This window comes from Fukomys damarensis, unplaced genomic scaffold, assembly GCF_012274545.1.
Source record: "Fukomys damarensis isolate Sample0158 unplaced genomic scaffold, DMR_v1.0_HiC HiC_scaffold_19, whole genome shotgun sequence".
NCBI classification, from domain to species: Eukaryota; Metazoa; Chordata; class Mammalia; order Rodentia; family Bathyergidae; genus Fukomys; species Fukomys damarensis.
In genome coordinates this window covers 65647054-65655922 of record NW_022900931.1, presented here as the reverse complement: position 1 = coordinate 65655922, position 8869 = coordinate 65647054, and the positions used below count along the sequence as shown (strand labels likewise).

General features: G+C 57.6%; 1 protein-coding gene across 1 annotated transcript in view; it reads left to right on the top strand.

Moving 5' to 3' along the window:
* Positions 1 to 8254, top strand: part of LOC104873915 (SH3 and multiple ankyrin repeat domains protein 1) — a 31933-nt gene extending 23679 nt beyond the window's left edge. The window contains exons 17-22 of the mRNA XM_019210091.2: positions 111 to 279; positions 420 to 500; positions 979 to 1002; positions 1220 to 1288; positions 1409 to 1527; positions 8117 to 8254. Of these exons, the coding sequence (XP_019065636.1) occupies positions 111 to 279; positions 420 to 500; positions 979 to 1002; positions 1220 to 1288; positions 1409 to 1527; positions 8117 to 8239 (585 nt within the window). The 3' untranslated portion in view covers positions 8240 to 8254. The remainder of the gene's footprint in view (positions 1 to 110; positions 280 to 419; positions 501 to 978; positions 1003 to 1219; positions 1289 to 1408; positions 1528 to 8116) is intronic.
* Positions 8255 to 8869: the final 615 nt, after the last annotated feature.

Below are 8869 nucleotides of genomic sequence, written 5' to 3'. Positions count from 1 at the left end.
CCGGGCTGCCAGAAGGGCCTCCTCCCCCACCCCGTCAGTCTCTTGCACTGCGGAGAGGGTGACAGGGGCCAAGGCAGGGGCCGCCTGACCGGGGCCTCCAAAGCCGAAAGTCCCCCATCCTCCGCTCCGCCCCTGTGCCGCAGGTGAACGGGCAGAACGTGGTGAAGGTTGGCCACCGCCAGGTGGTGAACATGATCCGCCAAGGGGGCAACACGCTCATGGTGAAGGTGGTGATGGTCACCAGGCACCCGGACATGGACGAGGCCGTCCACAAGAAAGGTGCGCCTCCGCCGCGCCGCCCGCCCGCCCCTCCCAGGCTGCTTATCCCGGGCCCTGCCCTGAGAAGCCGAGGCCGGAAGGGCTGGGTCCCTGCGCTCTCCCTGCAGCGCTGACGCCTCCTGCCTCCCACCCCTCTCCAGCACCCCAGCAGGCGAAGCGGCTCCCACCCCCGGCCATCTCCCTGCGCTCCAAGTCGATGACCTCCGAGCTGGAGGAGATGGGTGAGCCCGCGGGCTGGGCGGCGGGGCTCCATTGTCCCTTGAGTTCGTTAGTGTTGTTAGCGACCAGGAGCTCTGTCCTCTTCCTGTCCCCTGTCCGTGGGCATGACTCTGGCCTGTTGTGTGTCGCTGGGCAGGGCGTCTGAGGATGGCTCTTCTGTTCTCCGTGTCTGTTTCTCTGTCGAGTTCTCTCTTCGGGGTCTCTCCGTGCCCGCCTCTGCCGGCCACTGGCCTTCCTTCTGGTCCCTCTCCATCCGTCCGACTTCCTCCCTGAGCCCCGCTCTCCGATCTCTCCTTCCAGTAGCTCCTCAGTAACACTGGAAGGCACCCCCTCCCTAGGCAGGGCCGAGGAGACCTGGGGGATCCCAGTTTCCCCTGAGACCCCGGGACCCAAGGGAGGCGGGCGTTCCAGAGAAGGGACCCCTGGCCTCCCCCTGACGTCCTAACTCTTGGCTCCTCTACTGCCTCTCCCCCGGGCTAGTCTCCCCCTGGAGGAAGAAGAGTGGTGAGTGGGCACAGGACTGGAGGGAGGGCCCCCGTGTCCCGACCCCACCGGCGGACTCGCCCCTCCCCGACCCGGCCCCTCACTGCCCCACTCGCGCTTGCGCACGCTCACGGCCACGCCCACTGGCTGCACCTGTTGGCCACGCCCACTGGCCAAGCTCGGTCTGCCCCGCCTCTCGGGGGCGCTCCTGAGCTACATCCGTATCCTTTGCCCACAGAGTATGAGCAGCAGCCTGCGCCGGTGCCCAGCATGGAGAAAAAGCGGACTGTGTATCAGATGGCTCTGAGTAAGACGTCCCAGCCGGGTCCCTCACCCCCTGGCCTCCCTCCCTGTCACCTAGCCCCCTTTCCTGGTTCTGTCCCTTCGTCAGACTCCATGGTCGGCCATCTGTCTGCGCCTCTCTCAGACAAACTGGACGAGATCCTGGCTGCAGCCCAGCAGACTATCAGCGCTAGCGAGAGCCCCGCTCCTGGAGGCCTGGCGTCCCTGGGCAAGCACCGGCCCAAAGGCTTCTTCGCCACCGAGGTAGGCAGCAGTGAGAGGAGGGAGCCCGAGTCCCCTGTCCCTGCTGGAAGCACCACGCTTCCCGGGCCTCCTTATCTGGGTGTCTGGGTGTCTCTCTCTCTCTCTCTCTCTGTCTCCCTCTCTCTCTCTCTCTCTCTCTCTCTCTCAAAATTATTATCCCTGGGCTGGGTATTTAGCTCAGTGGTTCTGCTGCCTGCCTCACAAGCACAAGGTCCTGAGTTCCATCCCTGGTACCAAAAGAAAGAAAGAAAGAAAATTATCCCTGTCTAATCTGTGCTGGTCTTTGCCCTCGGGAAGAGGTACGGCTGTAGTGGATGCTGAATGGATTATCTCCCTGGTTTCTTTTAATCACCCAAGGGCACCCGCAGTCATAGGACTGAGGCTTGGAGAAGGGGCCAGGAGTCTACCCAGACTGTCAGACCCTGAGCCCTTAGCCCAGCCTCAGCCCCAGCTGTTTTTGGCCCCTGCTGGTCTGTCCCTGGCTGTTTGCCCACTGAACTGCGCCCCATGACCTTAGTGCACCCCCAAGCCTCCTGTGCCCCCTGCAGGTGCCTGTCCCTGCTCTGCCTGAGCCATTTACTTTAAAACTGGCTTCATTGGCTTTTAGGGGGCCACAAACTGGCATCGTCTGTCTTGGAATAATGCTTAAAACGCATAAGATATGATATGCGAGGTAACAAAAGCCAGTTACACCAAAATAGAGTTATCAAAATATTTTTAAAAAGCAAAATTTGTGGTATCGTCTTATCGGTGCCTTTTTGTCAACACATTATACAGCGCAATCTGACAGTGGATGTTAACTACTCCAATTTCAAAATCACGAGGAGCATAAACATTATTTGGAGAAATCTGCACCACTGCAATTGGATATGGAAATATCTGTGATTTCTATGGGGAAGCAGACACCGGGCTTGCTGAGACTAGCAGAGTTTGTCGTCTGTGTGCTTAATTGAGGAAACTTGAGGTTTTGTTGGAGGCTGTGAAAATAAAGGCATGGTTTTAGTCCTCTCTGGGTACATAGGCCCCCACCCTGGAGTGAAATCTACCCACAGCCGCCTCACCAAGGGCTGCACCACCTGCTCTAGAGGGTTTCATATTTTTTACGAGTCAGTGAGCCGGGTGTGGTGGCGCATGCCTGTGATCTCAGTATTCTGGGAGGCTGAGGCAGGAGGATCACAAGTTGTAGCCCACAGATTCTGTCTTAAAATAAACCTTTTAAAAAGTGCCCAGGGATAAAGCTCAGTGTAAAAGTCCTGGCTCAGTCTCTAGTGCAGAAAGAAAGGACAGGAAGGACAGGAAAGAAGAGAGGAAGCGAATCCGGAGCAGGGGAGAAGTCTTGCCCCAGGACTGGATTTCTTTCGGGTGCAGAGGGTCCTTGTCCTCCTCAGGGCTTGCAGGATGCCCTGCATGAGTGGCTCCCTGTGTTTCTCTGAAATCCTTGCAGATTGAGGCTCCTTGCCCGTGCCCATCCCCCTTGGGTGTGAGGATCAAAAGCGTTTTGAGACAGGGTCTCACAGTGTCGAGGCCAGGTTGGCCTCAAACTTCCAGTCCTGCCTCAGCTCCCGAAGTGTGGGTATGACGGCGTCACCTGTTCATTTCGGTGCCTCTCTACTCTCTCTGTCCAGTCCTCTTCAAGCCTGTACTTGAATGCCTCTAAAGACCGGGAGCTCCTCCTGTTGCAGCTATGTCTAAGAAGTCTGTGGACAGACTTCTTAGAAGTTCTTCCTCCTGTGCAGCCCAGTCTACCTCCCCTGGCTTTTGTCACTATTTTCTTCCATGGTCTTCTGTTTTCTGAGTCACCCTGCAGCACCACCCCACTGTTCCTTGGTGAACTTCCCGGGGAAGGAGGGGAGGCAGGAGCGAGTCTACCCCTTTTAGAGCAGATGAAGCCGAGTCCCGGGGACATTGGCAGCGTGGCCACCGTGGACCCTCAGTAAGGGAGGATTCTGAACTTGCAGGTTTGCCTCCTCTCTTTGATCTGTGTGGACTCCGATTAGCATTTGGGGACTTCTGTGATTTTTTATGGGTGTGGACAGGGTTCTGGGAAGGTCGCATGGCCAAACGTGTGTTCCCAGCACAGGGGACCGGGAGAGCCCTTGCTTCCCTGCTCCGCGGTGCTGCAGACCAGCACCCCTCATGTGATCACCTCAGAGTGTGCCTTCTGCATCTTTATGCTTCTTGGTGCCTGCAGTGTTTTTTTGTTTGTTTTTATACGGGGGATCGAACTCGGGTCCTTGCGCTTGCGAGGCAGATGGCAGAACCACTGAGCTAAATCCCCAGCCCTTCTGCCTGCAGTGTTTAAAATGACCTTGCCGCCCAGTGCTGTAGGTGTTCTGCAGCGCCCTGACCTCTTCCCTCCAGATGACAGGACTGCTTCCCCACTCCCAGCCCCGGATTGTCCCCCAGTATTGCCCAGTGTCCCCTGGCAGGCCAAACAACTTCTGGTTGAGAGGCCCTGCCCCTCGTTCCAGGGTTAAACAGTTCTCAGCTCTGTGTCTACCCAAGTGGGCTTACATAGATTCAAGAGGCCACCACATCCATCTGTCCATCCATCATCCATCCCTTCTGGATACCCTGGGAGGCTGAGACAGGAGGATCACAAATTTGAGCCCAGCCTGGTCAACTTACCAACATAGTGGTACGGACCCTGTTTCAAAATGAGTAACCGCGGAGGCCTGGAGCATACTCCCCGCAGCCCTCGTCTGCAGCCCATTCTCGCCTGCATGTCGGCTTCCGCCTGCGGACCTCCCCCAGGTGTTTCCAGTCCCCACGAAGCCTGGAATAACGAGTGACCACGGACTCCCAATGCCGCGTGCCACTTGGACCCCGTTACTTGGTCTCTCTGCGTCTCAGTCTCCTGTCTGTAGGACAGTGCCAAAGCCGACCTTGCCAAGGTCTGCTGGGGGTTTTCGAGGCGAACTCCAGCACGGCAACTCTGAACGGGGTAGAAAATGGCCAAGTGCAGACCCCACTGTGGCTCGGTAGCGAGGCTGCCTGCACCCCAGAAGGCCCTGTGCACAGAGAACCCTCAAGGGCCCATCACATGGAAAGCAGACACATCCTGCTTCCTTCAGCAACTCCGCGGCACTCTCAGGCGGTGTGGGAGGCTGAAGGGCAGCTCAGAGCCGCCTCTTGGAACGCAGCACCCGAACCCCACCCCCGGAAACCGGGCCTCATGGCACCACCACCCCGGTCTTCCGTGGGGCATCGTGTCCCGCCCTGTCCAGAAGGCCGTGGCCATCTCCCCCTAGAGCCTCCTTTTGCTTTGCACCTCCTGGATCTGTCCCGGGGCGTCCTTAAAGCCGCTTCTCATGCAGGGGGCTCTCTCTGTCCCCCATCCTGATCTTTCCCATCCCCTTGTGAGGCTGCCGCATCTTGGTGACTTCCTGAGAGTCCGGTCCTGTCCCCAGGCTGCCATCACTCTCGGGTTCTGCCCCTAGGGCTCTGCCGTCCACTGCTGCTCTGTGGCCTTAGCTTCTAGCTGCTGCCGGTCACCTGATCACTCGGGCCAGAGGGCTCCCTGGCCCCTGTTCCGGTGCAGTTTTCAGCCTTTCCCCGACTCAGTTTCTCCTAGATGTTTTAAACCACTCTGCTCTCCGTCCTAGGCTGCTCTGCCCCTCTTCATTTTGGGGCCTCCCAAGAATGCTTTCCCCTGCTTTCTTGCTGTCCCCCAATATCTCTGTCTCCCTCATCTTTCTCTGCATCTGTGCCTCCCCATCTTTCTGTCTTTTCCTTTGTCTCCTGCCCTCCCTGACCCCGCTTTTTCCCACTGAGCCACATCCTCAGCACCCCAGCTTTTGCTTTTAAACCAGGTCTCACCAAGTTGCACAGGGTGGCCTCACGCTTGAGGTCTTCCTGCCTCAGCCTCCCAGAGTGCTGGGATTTCGGGCTTGTGCCACCAGGCCAGGCTTCCTTTCTTTGTCTCTTTCTATCTCCATTTGTATCTATCCCCCAACCTGTATTCTCCCCGTTACCCTCCTCAGGGGCTGGAACATCCCAGCCCATTGCCACTGGGGCAGCAGCAAAGAGGAAGCCCAGGCTGATTCTTTGAGGAGGATCTTGCCTGGCAGCCAGTGATGTCACATACAAAAGGGCACCTTGATTGGCTGCCTTTCTGCTCAGGAGTGGGCACTCTGGGTATATGGATGAAGGTCAGCTTGGGCTCAGTCCAGGGCCTCCCCGATAATTACATGGACCCTAAGTCTGATCCACAACCTCTTCCGTGATCCTCAGAATGAGGCTGATCAGTCCTGGCCCCGAGGGGAAGGACTTCCTTCAGGCTTTTCGCATCGTGTGATGTCTTGTTTCACCTCCCAGAAACTCTTCATTCTGCCAGCATTTATTGAGCACCTATTATATGCTGTACCTGCTGCTGAGTCCTGCAGGTAGAGGAGTGAACTGGACAAGCAAGGTCCCTTTAGGGAATTTACATTGGGAGGGTGGAATAGAGCAGAGTTGGATCCTGCCTTGTGTGAAATGTCCCAAAAAGTGGCTTACAAAAGATAAATGCTGATCGCTTTCATGTTAAAGAATTCAAGGGCAGGGGGCCGCAGGTAGGAGTGGCCACCTCTGTGGTCACTTTCTGCTTCATTACCCTAGACTTTCTATGAACTCTAATGTGGCCTCAGAGTCCACGATGGCTGCTGGAACTCTCATGGTTGCACCAGCATTCCAGGTAGTAGGAAGTAGAAAGTGCTGAAAGGCATGATGGATTTTTTTTGTTGTTAACTGCAACGTCCATCTGAATGGCCAATGGCCATGTGTGGGACAGCACAGGCCTGGAGGAAGGGGGTGGCCAGACCAGGGTGACAGAGTTTCAGAACAGGAGAAAAGGCTGTCAGGTGAGAAGCAGCCAGGACTGCCGAGGACTCGGGCCGGGGATGGGTCCTGATCGGGTCTCAAGGATGGAGAAGGGAGGCGCCTGTGGTCAGGGCCCCGCGGTGTCCTCATCTGGCTTCCGACTCACAGGGAGGGCAGCAGTCCTGTCTGGGCACGGGGGGACAGGACAGTCACTACCCCTGGGCAGGCTGTCATGGAGCTTGGGACACTGAGCTCACCCTCAGGGCTGCAGCTTCCAAACTCCGCAGCCCCATCTGCTGCACGGCGCCAGGGGAACGGTGTGAATGATCTGGCTACAGTTTGTGAGCTACTTTGTCAACCCCTCTCACTTCCCATTTTGAGGCAGGATCTCACCAAGTTGCCCAAATTGGGTTTTAGCTTGCAATCCTCCTGCCTCAGCCTTCCAAAGCACGGCCGTTACAGGTGTGTATCACCTTGCCTGGTTTCTTGGCGTTACCTCAACCAAGCAGTGTGGATTTGCATTGCGTTAGGCACTGAGGTGGCAGTGTGCAGGGGGTGTGTGGTTGTATACAGAGACTGCGCCGTTGTGTGCCGCGGACCGAGCACACAGGGCTTTTGGCCCCTGGAACCGATTCCCCATGAGGCTGAGGGACGATGTCTTACCCTTCGGATGACACTCAGTTTTTTCCATTTCTAAAAAAGTTGAAACGTTTCTGCCTAAAAGAACAGTGGGCCTGCAGCCCATGGACCCCGTGTGGAGGGAGTCCAACCTGCCTTTGGGGGTGTAGGCCACAGCTAAAGATGAGATGGCTTCCGACAGAGACATGTGCCGTGACACAGAGTGCAGGCCACGGAGATGGGGCAGGCAGGGACACCGGGGCGGAGAAGGTCCAGGGGAAAGCAATACCTGATAGTGCGAAGGCAGGTGGTACTGCAGTCAGACGGGTGCGGCAGAGGCGCAGGAATGGGGCTGGTTGGGCAGGACCAAGCGGGCCCACAGCAGACACAGCCGAGGACTGGAGTCCAGACAGGACAGACAGCTAGGAGCCCGGGGAGGGGGAACTGCGGGGACCCTGAATTCACATCACAGCCCAACCTAGGGCCTGCCTGGCTCTCCCCGTGTGCATCCGTCCTGCAAGGCCTGTGGGCTGCTCTGCTCTTTTGAGGTTTTTGGTTTTTTTGCTTTGTAGCCCAGTCTGGCCTTGAATTCTTGGCAATCCCCCTGCCTCAGCCTCCCAGTGCTGGGATTACCCTTGCTCTGGAGGCCGGTGATTGTCCAGGAGCAGGGGGCAGGCACAGCACCCATCTGAAGGGGTCTGGACCCGAGGATGGGTGCCAGCAGTGTCTCCCTCAGATTTCCTTGTAGAGTGGAGTTGGGAATTGGAATCTGCTGCTCAGCGGTGCTGGGTGTTACCCTACGATTTTGAGCAGAGAAACAGCACGCCTTGAATTTCTCCTGAATGATTCCTCTGACTTGGTGGACAGCAGTCACACAGGGCCATGGGACTGGGCGGTGGTAGGAAGATGCAGAGGCTGCCGCAGTTGAAGAGGCCCCGGGCACCGCAGTGACAGCAGGAAGGCAGCGCCCAGCATGGCAGTCAGTGCCGGGAGCCACAGGCTCCACTGCCGACCACTCTGCTCCCTGTTTCGCTGTTGCTGCCCGGACTCGGCCTCCTGCTCCCTCAAGCTGCCCTCCTCCCGAGGCTGGAGAAGGAAGGGGTGGCCGCGCACAAAGCCCCCATCTCCATACCCACCCGGTCTTTCTCTGCTGCCTTTTCTCTCCCCACAGTCAAGCTTCGATCCCCACCACCGCTCCCAGCCAAGTTACGAGCGTCCTTCCTTCCTGCCTCCAGGACCCGGACTCATGCTCCGCCAAAAATCTATCGGTAGGTCTTCAAGGGCCGGCCGGTGAGGACGGGATCCTGCCCAGGAAGGCAAGTGTGCCCGTAAATGTCTTATGCTCAGGCCTGTGTCTGGGCAGAGCTTGGGGCCTGGAGCTGAGCGTCTGGGCTCCTCCTCTGGCATCTAGAAAGCGGGGACAAGCCCTGTGCTCAGGCATGGGCTGGGGCTCCCAACCTCAGCGCAGAGTTGATAAGAGGCAGTGACTGAGGCCAGATGCTGCAGGAAAGCGCAGTCCGAGAGTCGAGAGCCAAGGTCTGACCCTGAGAAACAGGCAGGCTCAGCTCCTCTAGCGCCCAGAGCTTTGCCCTTGTCTTTGCCCATTGTTTTCCCGACTCCAGCGAACTCTGCTTTTTCTGTGTGGCAGCTGCTCCTATAAACAGCCACATCTCGGGCTGGGGATGTAGCCCAGTGGTAGGGAGCTTGTCTAGCAAGCGTAAGGCCGCGAAAGGTTCAATCCCCAAGCCAAAAGAGCTTGTCTGCTATCTGCTACGCCTTGAGGGGTTGTACCTGTGAAATCATAGGCCCAGGATCACCGCGAGCCCTTCCCAGCTCACCCCAAGGCGTCAAAGTATGCGTTTGCCTTTGTGCAAATTAGAACGGGGCGCCCTCTCGCGTCTGGAGGTGGAAATTCAGCTGAATT